At 44.6% G+C, this 19,142-nt stretch overlaps 1 protein-coding gene across 7 annotated transcripts in view; it reads left to right on the forward strand.

The window, feature by feature from the left end:
• Window positions 1-366: 366 nt before the first annotated feature.
• TSC1 (TSC complex subunit 1) overlaps window positions 367-19,142 on the forward strand; it is a 31,429-nt gene continuing 12,653 nt past the window's right edge. For 3 of the 7 annotated variants that reach the window (XM_028716006.2, XM_077922460.1, XM_028716011.2), the window contains exons 1-11: window positions 367-519; window positions 5,992-6,165; window positions 7,561-7,664; window positions 9,077-9,229; window positions 10,535-10,679; window positions 11,705-11,859; window positions 13,109-13,182; window positions 13,454-13,632; window positions 17,028-17,113; window positions 18,261-18,381; window positions 18,954-19,054. In XM_028716006.2, coding sequence (XP_028571839.2) covers window positions 6,060-6,165; window positions 7,561-7,664; window positions 9,077-9,229; window positions 10,535-10,679; window positions 11,705-11,859; window positions 13,109-13,182; window positions 13,454-13,632; window positions 17,028-17,113; window positions 18,261-18,381; window positions 18,954-19,054 — 1,224 coding nt within the window. In that variant the 5' untranslated portion in view covers window positions 367-519; window positions 5,992-6,059. Of the gene's footprint in view, window positions 544-628; window positions 830-5,991; window positions 6,166-7,560; window positions 7,665-9,076; window positions 9,230-10,534; window positions 10,680-11,704; window positions 11,860-13,108; window positions 13,183-13,453; window positions 13,633-17,027; window positions 17,114-18,260; window positions 18,382-18,953; window positions 19,055-19,142 lie in introns of those variants that run through there. The other 4 variants (XM_028716007.2, XM_028716009.2, XM_028716008.2 and 1 more) reach the window with 4 other exon arrangements.

The following is a 19,142-nucleotide window of genomic DNA, read 5'->3' on the forward strand; positions in this document are numbered from 1 at the left end:
AGGGTGGGCGTGGCCCCCAGGGCCGAACCCGGTAGCACCTCCCTCCATCAGCTTTGCTTGTCCGTTTGCAAAAGTTTCCTCCCGCCTTGCTCCCCCACAGAGCGACTTCGCATCACATGACCCACCCCTAGTGCTGGAACCTTTTTCGCCGCGGGCCTCCCTCGGAATCACGAGACCTCTTGGCCGCTTTACGCATTGCCAACCTGTTCTGATAACCGTCCGCCTCCGCCCTAGAGCAAAGGGCACCGGAGACGGCACACACCCTGCTCAGGTCTCAGTGTCCTAAGAGAAGGGGTCTTGGTTGAGGCGGCAAAAGGATGTGACACCGGGCGGGAGCGGGGGTCGCTTGTGTTGTGGGAGGGGGACTATTTTCTGAAGGACGGGGCGAAGAAGAGAAAGGCGGCGGAGGGATATCTGGGCGGGGCAAGATGGCGGCGCCCTGTGGGCTTTAGGAGTCCTGAGTGGTAAACAGCTGAGCGTAGGCGAAGGAGGAGCAGCCGCCGGAGCAGAATCGGAAGGGTGAATATCTAGGTTTGGGGTTCGGTAAGAATGAATGGATGACAGTGGGGAAAGCAGGGGGGAAGGAAGAAGAAACGGGGGTAGCGATGAGAGGAATAAGGGGCAGTGGGGAAGGAGTGGTCCATCAGGCGAGAGGAAGCAGGGAAGAGGATGGAGCATGAGGGCAGGGCTGTCTGTGTGTGCATCGGAGCAGAAGGGAGGCGAAGAAACAATAAAGGGGCATCGTGCATTTAAATTGGAGCTTTTTGGTTGAGGGACGCCTTTTTGTCATTGCAACTTTTCCGTTTATCCGTAACAACGCCCCTGAGAGGTAGGTCAGGGAAAAGTGGTGTGTTGATGGGGGGGGGGGGGGAGGAAGAAAGAAAGTGGCGATGCGGAGGGAAAGCTAAATATATTGTGGGGGAGGGTCCTGCGGGCAAAGAAATAATAGAGGTAATGCGTCTTTGAATTGAAGCTCTTGCTGCGGAATAGTGTTGGCCTAAAAACAGGGTGGGGAGAAAAATCGAGAAGATGAGGGGAAGATCCGTTCTAAGTATTATTTGGGGTAGGGGCCGAATGAGGAAGGGGCACGGTGGGGCGGTGTAGAGAAGCAGAATCATAAGACAGCTGCTAAATAATAGTTATAGTGCTTGTTTTGTGATCACAGTGCTTCATGTACATTGGGGTTGTACCCAGTGCTAGTTCTATTGAAAGCAGACCTATTGATATTAATTGACCTAACTTACCCATGCATCTTAGGCACCAGTGGTTCTGAGTAGGACTAGCAGTTGATGCAACCAATTGTTTATTGTTTTAAAGCTATGAAGCAAGCCTTTAGACCGAGAAGAAATGGAGAATAAGGTCTAAACAGGGGGAGGGAAGCAAGGGTAGATGGGCTCTGTTGTTATGTAAGGAAGGGTAAAGGAACAATACTTATTTCAGTTTTATAGCTTTTAGTGTTATTTGTGTGCTATTCCTGTGAGGTGGGCAGGGCTAAGTAGAGGTGGTAGTGGGTAGATGGGAGGAATGGGGGGTGGGGAGGACAAAGACATGGGTGAATTGCCTTTGTGAATATTCCCCAGTCTGTTCTCTTGTGTTTAAGCTTGTTTTTGAAACGTCCTCTCCCTGCCCCTTGAACCAGGAAGTCCCTTCTAAGGGCCCCTTTATCAGAGATACATTTTAACCAGAGTTTGGCAAATCTTGACTAACCTGTTTTTGAAAATGGAAAGTTGGCTAGTGTATATAGCCCCCTTTGGATCCTACTTGTGGGCTTCTCATAGGTATCTGTTTGGCCACTGTCATCCAGCAGGGTTTTTCTTACATTTTTTGGGGGGAAAGAAAATGCACCCTTCACCTCTGAAAAACATCCTGTTGACTAGCTCTAATTCAGAGGGACCCACAAATAAAGGAACAAAATAGTCTTTTGTTTTTAGCTGGATTATTTCTGTTGCAAGGCTTTCTGTTTTTCAGGCACAGTCAGCTGGCTTGCTTATCCTATTGTTGTGGATCTCTGGCTTAGATTGAGAGGAAAACCACTCTTCCCAGGCATAGCTGTCAGTAGAGAGTATTCAAGGTGGCTGTGTGCACTTAAAAATTCTCTCACATTCGTTTCTGTGTGTGTGGCTGGTGATGACTTCTGTAAAATTCTACTGACTAATACCAACTATGGCTAATTTGTCAAAATGGCAGGCATACTTGAAATACCTCAGGCTATCCTGTCTAATGAGCTTGTTACTAATAATACTCTCCATCACTTAAGATTAATTTTTCAGAGTTTATGAAAGTTATTCCTTACAGGCATTGATTGTCTACAGGCAGGGAGAAATTGTGGACTGCAACTTCCTCCAGCTGTAGCCAGTATGGCTAGTAATCAGGGCTGATAGCAGTTGTACTCCACACTGCCTGGAGGGTGCTATGTTGGTTCTGTAAGTCAGTTTGGTCCAGCAGGTTATTCCCTGGTTGGCTTGGATGTGAAAACTGTCTTGAGCTTTCAGTCTATTTACTAGGTTTTTTGGGGGGAAGTCATCTTTGAGGTCCTTGTCTATAGCAATCCAAAGAAGAATCCACTTCAGCAGAATTTTGCAGGAGGCTTTATGATAACTATTGTAATGTGCAGACTAAACTTTGTGTCCTGGTTGACTTGGCTGTGTGTGAAGGGAGATGACACCCTAAAAGTCTGCATTTTAAAAAAGAATGCGCTTCTGGATCAGAGTACCTTAAGGATCGCCATAGCCCTTATATTGCAGCTCAGTCACAGGAGTGCTGTTAGTAGCCCCCCCCCCCCCCGTGTTACAGAGGCAAAGCTGGCCTCAGCTAGAAGCCAGACACTTGTGGTTGGTGGTTCCACACTGTAAACACCCTTCCAGCAGAGATTCGGCCAGCTGTACTTTGCAGTTGCTTAACTTTTATTTTTGTAATTTATTTATTGCATTTTTATCCCACCTTACTTCCAAGAGATCAAGGTGGCATATGTATTTCTACACCTCCCTCTAAATTTTATTCTCACAACAATCTTGGGCTGTTAGGCTGATAGTGACTGGCCAAAGGTCACACCCAGTAAGCTCTGTGACTGAGTGGGGATTTGATCCCAAGCCATAGTCCAATACTCTAAACACTATACCACAGTTCTAGTTACAAGTAGGTAGCTGTGTTGGTCTGCCGTAGTCAAAACAAAATAAAAAAATTCCTTCCAGTAGCACCTTAGAGACCAACTGAGTTTGTTATGGGTATGAGCTTTTGTGTGCAAGTGTGCAGACATTACTTTTTTGAGCCATGATAGAAGAAGCTTTAGATTTAAGTCTTACAGTTAGGTCTGGCTCTTTTGAGAGAGCCTTGATCACCAAACATGGCTAGAAATTACATTTTCATTCCTACAATGGTTCCCTGGTCCTCCCAGAAATCATGGGAGCTCTAGTTTGTCATAGACTTTGAGGGTTAAGAGACACTGTAATCACCTCACAGAGCTACAATTCCCAGAGTTCCCTAGGAAGAAGGATTGATTTTTAAAGCACTCTGGAATTTTTAGCTGTGTGAGCAATATAGGTGTCGCCTAGCAACTCTCGGCACCCTTGCCAAACTACAGCTCCCATGGTTCTGCAGAAGAATCCATGATTGTTGCAGGTGGTATCTTAGTGCTTTAAGGATGTGGCACCTGTGTACAACTTACTATTGTAGGGCAGGAGCAGTGGCCCTCTGGAAAGTCTCAAAATCAATCAATCAATCAATCTTTATTATGGTCCAGAGACCCAACAAATCGTTACAAAGCAATGCACAATTCAGACAGCCTACCTCCAGGTTAAACAAGCATTTTGTTCAGACTTAAAGATAGGGATCATTGGTTCTTGCAACCACTGATAAAAACTTTGCCACTGCTAATGTTCTAGCGTTTGTCCGGTCTTCCAATAGGAACCTGACATAGTGAGCCTCTGATTTTCCCGGGAAAGGTACCAGCAAGGGTAATATCAGTTCAGCCCCGGCTTGCTCATATTTTGCACAGCAAAATATGTTTTATAGAATTGATGTCTTGAGCACCCAAGCAAAGTCTGTCCTGGTAGGGGGCTCCTCTCCACCTGCCATCCAGCACTGCAGAAGGAAAGATGTTTAGTCTGGCTTTGGTGAATAACCTTCGATAATTTGGTACTGCCAGGTTTTTAATGTAAGGTGTTAACTTAAAGACATGCCCATATTGTACTCCTACTGCCAGCGGACTACAGATTGCGTGTGATTGAGATCGCAAGTCACTGTGTGTATTATCCCATAATCTTTGATTTAACGTCTTTTGGGCGCCTGCATAACCCAGGTAATAAAGTTGTGGGGGGTGACAGACCAGTAGAGGTGGCTTTTTTAGCCATGGTTTTCTGCCATTTGCTGACAGACTCCTCATTGGTCAGGTGTTGGTACAAACCCTTCCCTAGAGCAAACACTGAGATCCTGAGCCAATGTTTTAGGGCTGCCCAGCACGCTTTAGTTGAAATTGGGCATTCACCAGCTTCTAACAGTAGTATGGAGTTGGGGACACAGTTGGGTACCTGCAGCAGAGATCGTAGAAATTTTGCCTGAAAGTCATCTAGCTTAGGCAGGTCCCCATTATGCCAGACATTTGCAGCGTACAGGAGTTGGGAAACAGATTTTGCATTAAAAACCCTTAAGGTTGCTGGAACATATTTGCCGTCCTTTGTGGAAAAAAATCTGAGTATGGCTAGCTTTGAGATTTCCGCCTTTTGAAGGGAGGTTTGTCAGTGGTGCTTCCAAGATCCTGTATGATGGAATGTGAGCCCTAGATAACTGAAGTATTTAATCTGTTCAAATCTTAAAATACAGTTTGTGGTTTTAGTTGGGGCAAATTGTTGAATGTAGGAGTGCTCAACAGCTATTTACTCATCATCCTTTATCTTTATTTTTCCTATCCACTGGTGTTAATGAAAAAAAGTCAGATTTTCTAGCAGTGGAAAGAGAGTCAGCATTACAGTTAAAGAGTTCTGAACTTTTGCATTTTATGGATGTTTAAATTGCAGCCTGTTTTTTTCTGGAATGCTATTAGATGCTCTGCAAGTGTTTGGGATTAAAAAAATAATAATTGCAAATTTGATAGTTCTTCTTTGGTGTTGAGTGCCCTTTACTAACCCATATATATAAAAGCTGTATTTGATGTTGGATGGCAGTTGCCAAATGCCTTAAGGATGGTTTTGGGGTTTTGCGCTTGGGTTTGGCTTCTGCTTGCAAAATGGCAGCATTGCCTGTCAGCTGTCACAATCTAAACAAATCTCACATAACTTCCTTTTCTGTTTTCCCTGACGGTTCCAAGACTCTGGGAAATGGCGGTTTGGTTCTGCAGCAACAGCTCTTTTGTCAAAGAATTATTGACGCTGGGTCTGTCCTGAAATTAAAGCTCTGTGCAAGATGTTGTGTACTATTGCTAGTAGAATATCAAAATAGCAGTGAAAAGGAGGTGATGACACTGGAGATGAAGACAACAGTGGCAGGAGTCCAGTTGACTTGGCACCAGCCAGCATGACTTGGATTGAGGCATTCAGCCCAGTTCTTAGCATTAAAAGAAAAGCTAAAAACCTGCCCCCCCCCTTTTGCTGTTTGCTAGAAATCGGTGTGTTTGCAAAAATAGAATCCTGTAGGCTGCGAGGATTTCAATCACATTTTGAAAGGCAAAAATGGGAAATGTCCAGAAAGTCTGTTTAAAATGCTTTGTTAGGGGTAGTGGGACAGCTTTTACCCAAGACGGGCCTGGGTTCAAATATCAGGCCTCACATACAGATTCCTGTAAGTGTTGAAGGACAGTTAATAATAATAACAAAATTTGCAGCTGGTGTACACCAGAATACTGTAAGTTTATTTCAGATAGTAGTAGCTTTCGTTTTCTGAGCATGCATATACATTGAAAGCATTGGGGATTGAGGTGTAAAGAAGTCAGTATTTGGCTGAAGGGGAAAAAAGAACCCATTTCAAAAGCAGGGGTTTTATTTATTTCTCTTGCCTCAGTAAGACAGAAGCAGTGAGAGTCAACACAGCCAGTGTGGCATGCACAGAAGCACTTTGTGTGAAGAAGAATGGCTCAGCATGGAAATATCAGCCATCTTCTGGCCGTACTGGATTCCCCACATCTGCCTGTCCTGGAAGGTGTAAAGACTGAGCTTAGAGAAATCCTAAACTCAGGTAAGTATCAGTCATGTCTCCAGTGATGTCCACAGAATTTCTGAAGTTCCTCACATTTTATTTTGAAGCAGCTGGCCCACAACTGCTGCTCAACCTAAGGTGGCCACGGAATACTGCTATTTTAAATTGTTGTTGTAGTAATAATATACCACCCTCTTAGAAAATATCAGGGCAGCATACAGCAGTATAAAAATGTAAGCCATTGCAATCAGTACAGAACAATCATTGAAACAACTGGCTTCTTGAGATTTAAACTGCATAGGCCTGCTGGCGTGAAGTCTGCAAGAGACACCTGGAGAGTCAAAAGCGAGGGTGCATGCTGCATCTCTGCTGGAAGAGTGTTCCACAGCATGGGATTGGCTGCACCAAAAGCCGTACTTGTAGCTGAGGCTAATGGCACCTCTCTGATAAAGGGGGGCGGGCACTAACAGTTCTCCATATAATCTCAGTGAAGACTGGGATAGAAATGCTCAGGAAGTTAAGACATCATGGACCCAAGTTTTTCAGGGCTTTGTATAGCATCATAAGGTGGCTCAGAATCATAGAGGCAGCCAACAGATGTTTTAGCAGAGGTGTCTCATGTGGCTGGCCACTCAGTCTTCAATTAAATCTTACAGTCCCCACTGAAAAATGTAAACTTGTCAGGTGATAATATTTTAAATTATATAGCAACTATATGGGGTATGGATCAGTGTAGATAAGGGGTAGTCAACCTTTTTATACCTACCGCCCACTAATGCATCTTTCTTGATAGTAAAATTTCCTTACCGCCCACCAGTGCTCGATGGAAGGAGGGTTCAGCTTGTGCCATAGAACCCCCTACCGCCCACCTAGAATCCTGAAACGCCCACTAGTGGGCAGTAGGGAGCAGGTTGAAAACCCCTGGTGTAGATAGACTTTCTGTGCCCTTCTGCCAAAAGACTGATACTTATTCACTGGAAAGATAATACCATGGCCCCCCTCAATCAATGGATAGAAGTCATGACAATGCTTGCAGCATACAAATGGATTGCTTTTAGACAGATTTTGTATGGATAAATAAATTGATATTTTGAATCCATTTATGAAAAATATAATTTGTTAATAATTTTACATTTGGTGAAATAATCGTATTATTTATACACCCATATATTGTATTGTATTTCAGTTTCAGTCCCCCCTTTCTTTTCTTTCACTTTACTTCCTTACTGAAAACTTTCAATAAAATATTAAAAATAAAATAAATCCTATAATCCCCACAGGATAAATGTTAAATTGCTTAGTACTCAGTGGATTTATTCTGTAACCTCCTATATAACTTTCTTCAAATCATTTCTAACCAATACATCTTTTTTGTGTATGTGAATGCACTGATCTGTAATTGTGTTTTCTTTTGGTGGCCAATAACCACATCAGACCGCGGGCCAGTGCATGTAAATACCCTGGTGGATTCCTACTTGGAAACAAGTTCAGAGCAAGTCTTGCACGCCCTGTGCACTCTTCAAGAGCCGCACGACAAGGTAATGCACACGTATGTTGTCATAAGAAATGTTTATCGAGAAATTGAGAAAACACTAAATGGAAGAAGGGATGTTTGAAAAGTCTGCCATGTGTAAATTGAACTAAAGAATTGCTGAGCTGCTTTAAAAAGCAACAAGACTGGAGCCCACTTAGATCAAAAGATGAGTGCGGCTGAATGAAGCCAGTGGCCCATCTAGTCCAGCATCCTGTTCTCGCAGTGGCCAATCAGATGCCCATTATGGAAAGCCTGCAAGCAAAACCTGTGTGCAGCAGCTATTTTTTCACTTGTGATTCTCAGCAACTGGTATTTAGGAGATGCAGCCTGTGACAGCAGAGGTGGAACATAGCTACCATGGCTAGTAGCCATTGATAGCTTTATCCTCCATGATTTTGTCTGATCAACTTTTTATTTATTTAATAAAACTTATAAAACTGCTTGATTGTGTGTGGGGGGAAGGGGGAGATACATCAAAGCAGTTTTTAAAAGCCATTGAAGCTGGTGTCCATCACTGCCAATCATTTCCCATGTGACTGTAGGTGCCTCTGAGCAGCTTCTTCCATGGTCCAGTTTTGAGCATGTATGAATGAAGCAACCTTGTGAATTGAGCCAGTTGTGGGTCTTTAATTGTGGTACTGTTCTTGAACCACAACCACTAGTTAAATGAAACTGCTGTGGGGTGTGTATCTTTTACATTTGCACTTGTTTGTATTATTTTCAGAATGTTTCTGAATGCCAGCCAACCATGTCCCTAAACCGATATTCTCAGCATTCAGCGGCCATTGAGTCAATATTGGACTGTTTTGGAGTTGCTGCCCTTTTATAACCTCCTTAATGTCTCCCCCAAAGATTGAGTGATTGTTCTGCAAACTTTGGGATTCCTTCTGAACATGCTAATCTCCTCATGCTTTTCAGTGCCCTCCTTTTTACTATAATCCTGTTGGCATTCATTAGTTGCATTGGCTCTTGGAAGGAGAGATTTTTATATTGCAAGCCACTTTGAGTTTATTTTATAGTTAAAGGTGGGATGTAAACAATTAAATATTTATTTCATTCAGTTTATATACAATATGATGGTAAAAAAGCAGCTTAAAAAAAGAATAAAGAAAATTAACAGTAAAAACATTCAAAAAATAATTGAAATCAGTGATGAGCTAAAAACAGGTAAAAACACATATTCTGCTTTCAGAATGTTATGTGGTAGCCAGTTTTGCAGATGGAAGTGGTCAAGTGAGAATATTCATGGGGTAAGGTGATCTAACAGGTGAACCAAGGCCCATGTTGTTATTTAGGAGTGCTTTGAGAGGTCTATGAAAGAGAGTGAGAGCAGGTTCAGTTATATATTTCGGCTACCCTCCAGGTAAATTCTCCATGTGCTTTTATCACAATTTCTCTCTTTTTTATTTCTCTTAGCACCTTCTGGACAAAATCAATGAATGTATGAACAGGTCAAGTACCCGTCTCTCCGCTCTCTCACTCCTTGGGCATGTGATAAGATGTCAGCCATCTTGGAAACATAAGCTTTCTCAGGCGTCTGTCCTGGTTACATTGCTTAAGTGTCTTAAGGTACAGATGCTGTGTAGTTGCAATTCTTGTTTATTATATGTTTCTGTGGAATGTGATGACATACAGTGACCTCTCACAACTTGGTTTCCTCCAAATGTTCAGTGCTAAAACTTGCATCATCCCTGACTATTGGCTGTGCTAGCTGGGGCTGATGGGAGTTGTAGTCAAACAACATTTGGAAGGTGCCAGCCTGAGATACAGAAACAAAACCCTTTTGGACAGTGGCCACTGCACACTGTGGTCGCAATGCAAACCTTTGTGAATGGCGCCCAACCTAGAACTATTCATCAGGTAGGGCACATTCACATAACACCTTTATCACTTACTGATTTCTCTTCGATCATCCTCCTGCCATAGTGCAAGGACAGATAATGAGTCAAAGCCTGTTCCTGTTCATGCAAGTTGGATCAGTTCCCCTCATTCATATCAGAATTTTCTCTTTTTAAGGGATGTAGGCTTTAATTCTGAAACGGATCAATAAAATCAGAGTGGTAAAGTCTCCATTATAAGAGAGAGAATCTCAAAACATGGTGAAAATAAATAACACCTCTTTCTTCACAGCTGGGTTTGGGGTTTTTTTTTTGTTTTCATTGGGCTGTGTCCTACTCAGAGTAGAAAAGTTGAAATTAACAGACCCAAGTTAGTAACCTGTTACTGTTTTTAATGGGTCTGCTCTGAGTAGGACTAATATTTGATCCAACTCAGTGTGTTTTTACAACTATTGTCCCATTGTCCCAAATAGGGTCTTCGCTGTTGGCTCCCCCCCCCCCCCAGTGTAGCTTTGGCCAAGACTCTCAAACATTGTTTCACATTTTAAATTTGGCACTTAACTCATTCTGTTACTTTTATTGAACCCTGTTTATGTAAAAAGGAGAGTAATGGAAATTAAATAACCCTTTTTTAAAAAGGGAGTTTGTGAGAAATAAAGATTGCTTTAAATATGGTGGAATAATTCAAAGTCTCCTACAAGTAGAAAACTAGGTGTTGTGCAGAGGGACCTAAACCCTTCTACCTGACATGCTGCTTTATACGTAAAATGTTGGGTTTCCTTCATCTGTAGAAGCATAAAAGCATGTGACACCAGTGGTGGCAAAGTACTGCATTTCAGGAAACCATTTACCACGTTGTAAGGATTGTACAAATGCAGTCTCTGCTAAGGAGCGTTGAAAGAGCTATTGATATCCTAACTGAACCCACAGAAATGAAGGCAATGGAGCAGAGGGCTTTCCTAATACTTGTGATGCATCTGTCAGGAAATCTTAAACCTCTGGATAACTGTCTCCCCACCCCCCCAATCCTTTGCAGAGTGACGCGGATGTAGTGGTCCTCATCACAGGTGTGCTCGTGTTAATAACAATGCTGCCAATGATCCCCCAGTCTGGGAAGCAGTACCTGCATGACTACTTTGGCATCTTTGGTCGCCTTGCTTCCTGGAACTTGAGGAATCCAGGTGAGATGCTAGAAAAGGTCTGCTGTGAACAAGCTTATCCTTGGGAACGTCTGTAGCTCAGTGGTAGGGCATCGGCTTTGCATGCAGAAGAGCCCCTGCCAGTCATCATAGATGAGCGTTGTTGAACCTTGGGACCCCAGATGTGAGTGAACTACAACTCTCAGAATTCACAGCCAGCTTAGCATGATGGTCAAGGATGGCGGGAGTTTTAGTCCACCCACATCAAAGTAACCAAAACCGAATAGCTCTCATTGTAGCCCATACTGAGCTAAATAAACCAAAGGCCTGGCTCAGAATAAGGCAGTTCACTAATTCTCCCAGCCTTGCTGGAAGGTCCTAAATTCAGACTACAATTCTGGCCATGGATACACAACCCCCTGAAATTATGGCATTGTGTTTTCAGAGTGTTGGACCTGGGAGACCAGGGTTTAAATCCTGACTCTTGTCTTGAAAGCTCATTGGGTAACATTGTGTCACAGTCATTGTGTCTCAGCCTGACATTGTTCTTTACAAGAAGCAGCCGTTGAAATTGACTGGAAACTTCTGTCAGTGCAAAATGCAGCAGCCAGATTACTGGGGCTTCATTTTGATCTTTCATCGTCTGGGTTTTAAATCTGCTACATTGAAGACACACTTGCATTCTGACCTCTGACACCCGAGATGTAAATTTTCAGGACACACCACATTTTTGTGATTGTAGGTTATTTTTAATGTTTGCATTTTAAATTGTTGTAAAGATTGTCATCTAATCTCCATTTTAACAGATTGTCCCAGAGTGAGCCATGGAGTTTAAATCAGACTTGCACACAGTTTTCTAAAAATGAAGCCATATTTTTCTAAGGTGCTGAACTCACAGCCAGTTCTGTTGAAAATTACTCTCCCCACTACCTTTGTGCACCTATGGAATTGTGGCACTTACTATGATAATATTTACAGCACAGCAATATTTTTAGGGGGAGGGCACATGTCCAGAGACCTCAATAATAGGAGTTATTGTAACCTGTTTTACGTCTTTCCCTCCCTAGGACACACGGCTGAGATCTACCTGGTCCACCTCCATGCCAGTGTGTATGCTCTCTTTCACCGCCTTTACGGAATGTACCCTTGCAATTTTGTCTCCTTTCTGCGCTCCCACTACAGTATGAAAGAAAACTTGGAGACCTTTGAAGAGATAGTCAAGGTAAATCTTTTTCTTTAAAGCACGTCTTGTTTGTGTGTACCTGTAAGTCAGAAAGACCTGACCCAAGTTTCTTTTTCGGAATTGCATGATTGCTGGTATTTATTTACGTTTGTATTGGCCATTCACTGTACCGAAATGAATAACTAGTTGAACCTGCATCTGAGGAAGTGGGCTTCTAAAGAGAAATTGGAAGTCCAGCAATCAATTGGAACTGAAAATTAATACCTGCAATCAGGTGTGTATAGGGAACGGCCATATATTTGCATACAGAAGGTCTTGGGTTCAATCCCCTTTGACATCTCCAGATGGAGGTGGGAGAGAATCCCTGCCTGAAACCCTAGAGATCTGCTGCCAGCCATGGTGGACAGCGTTGAGCTAGATTGATTAATGTTCTTAAAGACAAAGGGATCCCTAGGTGGCCAAGTCCAGTTGAATTTGCCTATGGGGTGCAGTGCTCATCTCCGCTTTCAAGCCGAGGGAGCCGGCGCTTGTCTGCAGACAGCTTTCTGAGTCATGCCCAGTATGACTAAGCTGCTTCTGGTGCAACAGGACACCACGACAGAAGCCAAAGCACATGGAAATGGCATTTACCTTCCCGCTGCAGCGTACCTATTTATGGACTTGCACTGGTACATTTTCAAACTGCGAGGTTGGCAGGGGCTGAGACAGAACACTGGGAGTTCACCCCATTGTGCGGACTCGAACTGCCAACGTTAAGATCGGCAAGCCCAAGATCGGCAAGCCACAGCGCCCCCTGCGTGTCCCCCCCCCCCAAGTCCTATGTTCATCACGTTTGTTTACTGCTACCCGGAAATAACAGAATTGTGTTGTAACAGTCAAATGGTCGTCTAGACCTCTGGTGATAGAAAAAAGAAAGTATTCAACACAACACACAGCAACAGGATTTGCTTTCACAGTAGGCAGTGGTGGCTAGCTTAGATGGCTTGACAAGCGTTTTAGGCATATTCAAAGACAATCAGACTGTAACTGGCTACTGACCCTGGTGGATATCTTCGGCCTCCACAGTAAGAAGGAAGTATGCTTCTGAATACCAGCTGCTGGGAATCACCAGTGGGGAGAGATGTGTTGGGCTTGGGTCATGCTTGTATGCTTCCCATCATGGGCATCTGGCTGACCAGTATGAGAACAGTATGCTAGTCTAGATGGGCCTTTGGTGGTCTGATCCAACAGAGCTCTTTTTATGATATACCAAGATAAAATACCCATTTTCTCTCTCTGTTTCTTCCAGCCAATGATGGCACATGTGCGCATCCACCCGGAGCTAGTGACTGGATCCAAGGATCACGAACTGGACCCTCGGAGGTATGTACATTCCCATTCCTTTTGAAAGAGAGGCTGTGATTGAACATTTAGCTCGTCCCTTCTGAAATAAAAATACTACGTTCATGGCATTCTGCAATGAACGCTTTCTAAAACCATCCCTAGGTTAGACCATAGTGACACCCATGTCACCCTAGGGTTGGCTTTCAAAAATCTTTTAAATGTTTTTTGTAAATATTTCCTGTAAATGAGATTGTATCATAAATTCTGTGATGGGGTGGAAATTGACTGGTGGTGCTTGGACCTAAAACAGGTGGAAGAGGCTAGAAACCCATGATGTTTTGATAGAATGTGCCCGTATCTCCCTGGACCCAGCCGAAGCTTCCTGTGAAGATGACTACTATTCACCTTCCCAGCAGATGAGCTCTTACGTTCAGCATCACTCCTCTGATTTTGTTTCCAATTCTTCTGTTGCTTTGCAGAGAAACTTTGGTAAGGTCCCCCAGCTCTTCAGAATGTCTATAAACAGCAAGCGCCATCCTTGAAGCACCTGCTAGGAGCAGATGTATTGCTCATTCTAGCAAACCAAGTTTACTAGTTCTCTCCTCAGAATGCCATTCTCTGGAGCCTCTTTTTTTTGCCTTAACCATGGTTTCCTGTGACACATGCCCTGATGCTAACCAGACCCTGTCATAAACTGGTTTTGCTAACCTTATCTAAACTGGAACCTGGCTAGTGTTGGTGTACATGGTAAGTGAACTCATGTATGAGGCAGCAAGTGGAGGGATGGAAGCAGACACCATGCCTGTGGTTGAATCCTGGTTTTTGCAAACCATGGTTTATTGCAAGCCAGAGTAATGGTTGCAATGGGCAACCATAGCTTGCTCAAGACTGCTCTGGAATCTGTATCTATGTGTCTCATGTTCTGACCTGCCACTGTCTTCCCTGTGCCCCACTTGAGTTGCTTATACTGCTTTAAAGCAGGGGTCAGCTCTCTTTTGCTGAGCCCCTTTCAGAACTTCATGCTGTGCTTTAAATTTCCATTTCCAGCTGGTTCAAGAAAGCCCACCCCCATGTTCTCCATCCAGTGAAAAAGGCTACTGCCAGTCAGAGTATATAGTACTAAATGAGATTGACCAAGAATCTGACTTGGTATAACACAGCTTCCTATATTGCTGGAAAGGGCTGTTGCTCGTTAATAGAACATCTGCTTTGCATGCAGAAGGTCCCAGGTTCAATCCCTGACATCTCCAGGTAGGGCTGGCAATGTCCATTTTCTGAAGTCTTTGAGTGCTCCTGGTAGTCTGTGTAGACAATACTGAGCTAGATAAAACTATGAACTGTGTATGCAGTTCAGGGGATGTTTTATCCCGTGTTGATGGCCTTTCAGCTGATTTCCTGGTGGCCCACTGGAATGTGGAGATAACCAGGGCTATTGACTGTTTGGCTCCGAAGCGCCCTCTCCGATTGCATGGAGCCCGGAGAGCCCCGTGGTTTTCCATGGAGCTGAGGGCAATGAAACAATCACTGAGACGGCTAGAGCGCCGGTGGTGGATAACTCATTCTGAAGCTGACCGGACACAGGTTAGAGCTCAGTGTTGAGCCTACCAAGTGGCAATAGCGACGGCGAAGAAGACTTTCTTCACCGCCTCTATTGCATTTGCAGAAAACAGCAGCAGGAGACTCTTTCAGGTGGTTCGTAATTTAGCGGAACCACCTGCTTCATCAGGGCCCAGTACGGGCCACATGATCTCCTGCAATGATTTTGCAAAGTTTTTTGCAGATAAAGTTGCTCAGATTCGAGAAGAGGCAGACTCCACCGTGGAAGCAGGGCCAGGGCGGGAGAGTGCTAGAGTCCTGTCTAGTCAAGTTGTGTGGGATCAATTCCAATCTGTTACCCCCGAGGATGTGGACAGGCTGCTTGGATGAGTGAAATCAACCACTTGTCTCCTTGATCCTTGCCCATCCTGGCTTATAAAAGCTAGCCGGGAAGGGCTGGGCGATGGGCTTCGTGGGGTGGTGAATGCTTCCTTCCGTGAGGGAGCCTTCCTGGACCTGGTGAAAGAGGCGGTTATTAAACCGCTTCTTAAAAAAACCATCTTTAGATGCGGCCACAATGGCCAACTATCGCCCAGTCTCAAATCTGCCATTCTTGGGCAAGGTGATTGAGCAAGTGGTTGCTGAACAACTCCAGGCACTCCTGGAAGAAGCGGACCATTTGGATCCCTTCCAGTCGGGATTCAGGCCTCATCATGGGGCTGAAACTGCCTTGGTCGCACTGGCCAATGATCTCTGGCGGGCTAGGGACAAAGGTGAGAGCTGTTTCCTAGTTCTGGATCTCTCAGCGGCTTTTGACATCATCGACCATAACATCCTTCTAGACCATTTAGAGGGCTGGGAGCTGGGGGCACCGTCATACAGTGGTTCCGCTCCTTCCTCCTGGGCTGTGTTCAGAAAGTGGTGGTGGGGGATGTGTTCAGACCCCTGGGCTCTCACTTGTGGGGTGCCCCGGGGTTCTGTCCTCTCCCCCATGCTTTTCAACATCTACATGCAGCCGCTGGGAGAGATCATCAGAGGGTTTGGGCTGGGTTTTCATCAGTATGCAGATGATACCCAGCTCTACCTCTCTTTTAAATCAGAACCAATGAAGGTGGTGAAGGTCGTTTGTGAGTTTCTGGAGGCAGTTGGAGGATGGATGGTGGCTAACAGATTGAGGTTGAATCCTGACAAGACAGAAGTATTGTTTTTGGGGGACAGGAGGCGGGCAGGTGTGGAGGACTCCCTGGTCCTGGATGGGGTAACTCTGACCCTGAAGGACTAGGTGCACAGCCTGGGAGTTATCCTCGACTCACAACTGTCCATGGAGGTGCAGGTCAATTCTGTGTCCAGGGCAGCTGTTTATCAGCTCCATCTGGTACGCAGGCTGAGACCCTTCCTGCCCGCAGACTGTCTGGCCAGAGTGGTGCATGCTCTGGTTATCTCTCGCTTGGACTACTGCAATGTGCTCTATGTGGCGCTTCCTTTGGAGGTGACCCGGAAGCTACAACTAATCCAGAATGCAGCAGCTAGACAGGTGACTGGAAGCGGCTGCCGAGACCATATAACACTGGTCTTGAAAGACCTACACTGGCTCCCAGTACGTTTCCGAGCACAATTCAAAGTGTTGGTGCTGACCTTTAAAGCCCTAAATGGCCTTGGTCCAGTATACCTGAAGGAGCGTCTCCACCCCCATTGTTCTGCCCGGACACTGAGGTCCAGTGCTGAGGGCCTTCTGGCGGTTCCCTCACTGCGAGAAGCCAAGTTACAGGGAACCAGGCCTTTGCTTGGTTGTGGCACCCGCCCTGCGGAACGCCCTCCCACCTGATGTCAAAGAGAACAACAACTACCAGACTTTTAGAAGACATCTGAAGGCAGCCCTGTTTAGGGAAGCTTTTAATGTTTAATAAAATACTGTTTTTTAATATTTTGTTGGAAGCCACCCAGAGTGTCTGGGGAAACCCACCCAGATGGGCGGGGTATAAATAGATGGTGGTGATGATGATGATGATGAAGATGAAGATGAAGCATCTTCCTATGTTCCTAATGCCTCATTTTTGATAGCATTCCAAGTTTTTATATGTGTGTGTGTGTGTGTGTGTGTATGTGTGTGTATATATATATATATATATATATATATATATATATGCTTTCGTAGATATATATATGTGTGTGTGTGTGTGTGTGTATTTAGACACACACACATATAGACACACACACACTCTCTCTACAAATTTTGGGAGGGGGAATCCTACTGGATAGGAAATAATTTTTATACAGATTTATTAATTTTGGGAGAAATAATGCCCTTTTACCCTTTATTTCTCCATCTTCTTTAATAAAAAATACAGGAACACCAACTTCTCGGCTGTCTCGAATGGCAGGGCAGCTACCTCAGATCTCGAAGTATCAGTCCTCGTTTCTGGCAACTGAGCAGGTAACGCTGCTTGTGTTGTGACTGTTACATTATTATTTTTTTACTAGTTACAGTTATGAATTGTTCTCCAGAAAGATCTCAGGAAAATGTATAATAAAAGATAACAGAACAAAATACATCAAATGAAAAAATGCATAAGCCATAAATACTGATCACTTGCAGCGGTAGAGCATTAAGCCAATTAAACTCTCAAATCTGTAAAGCCCTGGGAAAACAAGAGCATCCTCAAACTGTGTCTCAGTGTAAAAAGTGAGGAGGACAAACACTGCTCTAGAAGGGAGCTATGAGGAAGGGCCCCAGCTCAGTGTTGGAACACCGGCTTTGCCATGCAGAAGGTCCCAGGTTCAATCCCCAAAAGACGTGTCTGATTCCCCTGAGAGAGTTACAGATAGGTAGCCGTGTTGGTCTGCCATAGTCAAAACAAAAAAAATTCCTTCCAGTAGCACCTTAAAGACCAACTAAGTTCTTCAGAAGTGTGCATGCACACGAAAGCTCATACCAAGAACTAACTTAGTTGGTCTTTAAGGTGCTACTGGAAGGAATTTTTTTTGTTTCCCCTGAGAGAGTCACTGTCAGTCAGTCTTCATAGTACTGAGCTAGATTGACTGAATGGTCTAACTTCAGTGTATGGCAGCTTCCTGTATTGGGAGTTCCAAAGCTTGGGTGCCACCACAGAGAAGGCCCTGTTATGCAACCTTGAATCACAAATCCTAGCAGCGTCAATGAGCAGACACACACACCAGTCAAAGTTAATGATTGAGTTGGTTGGCCTTGTAGAAGGTGCTTCTGCAGAGACTTGAGTCTATAGCCATGCAGGGCTTTATTTAATTTGATACCAAGACTGACTGACTAACAAAAAATTTGATACCAATGCCTTAAATTGGGCCCAAAACCACACAGGCAGCCAGTGCCGGGTTAAAATGCTCTTGCCTTGCTGCCCTAGTTGATGACATGCTCCCGTCAGCCCCCCAGCCTTGTCAATGGGAGTTGGGAGCCCAAAGCATCTGGAGGGTACACCAGGTTGGTGAAGACTGGAACAGAGATGGAAGTTTAAAGTGGTGATGGCACTGAAAGTGGATGCAGGAGGTCTGATTTTCCCTCCTTTCTATTGAGTACACTGGGAAAAACCCTGCCACTCTTTTTCCAGGTGACCTTCTGGAGCCCTGCCGTTGCTTGTGGCATGACCACTCCCCCCCACTCCCCTGGAATTGTTTTGGAGACACCTTATACCACAGCCCAGACTCTCAACAGGAACTTTAACATACCAGGTAGGGCCAGCCATATTGGGGTTTTCTTTTCAGCACCATGGCAGGTTTGTCAGCAACAAAAACTAGTTAAGTGCCAAACCATTGGCCTGTGACATTATTGCACAAGCCCCCGAAGCCTCTAAACTCTCATACGTGGGGGCCCAAAGTGGCCCTTTTGGCCTCTCTGTTTGGCCCTTGGGCCTTTTCCTAGGTGTGCCCCAGCAGCCTTGCTCTGTGCCCTCTTTGAGTAGTTTTGGTTGGCCAGAATATACCCTTGGTTGCCTGACTGGAGGATGGATAGAGGTGAGTGTGTTTGGTGGGAAGAGAGATATATGTGGGTGTATAGAAACTTCTTAAATTGTGTATGGCTGGTACATAACCTCTGGTACAAAGGTAAAGAGTTAACTTTGCTCTACCTACTTTTGGCCTCTGGCCCTGCCCACCACTGGGACACGACACCTGGAATGTTTGCCCATGAGGGAGCATAGTTCTTGGGAAGCTGAAAAGTGCTCTCCCCAACCCTTGCTTTAAAAAAAGGGTCATGCATTAACATTTGTAAGGGAATATTTTTTTTCTGTATTTCTTTTAAACAGTCGAGAAAGGTGCCCGCCCAGAAACTGCCATCTCCCCACCTCCCTCATGCAGTTCAGAAGAAGTTGCTCATGTTTCAGTTTCCACTGCACCTCCCAAAAAGGTACCGTCAAAATTGATAACGCTTGGCAAAATGGGGATTCCACTTTTGAACTTGGCCTATGAACAGATTTAAAAAGTAATTGATTATG

This window comes from Podarcis muralis, chromosome Z (genome assembly GCF_964188315.1).
Source record: "Podarcis muralis chromosome Z, rPodMur119.hap1.1, whole genome shotgun sequence".
Taxonomy (NCBI): domain Eukaryota; kingdom Metazoa; phylum Chordata; class Lepidosauria; order Squamata; family Lacertidae; genus Podarcis; species Podarcis muralis.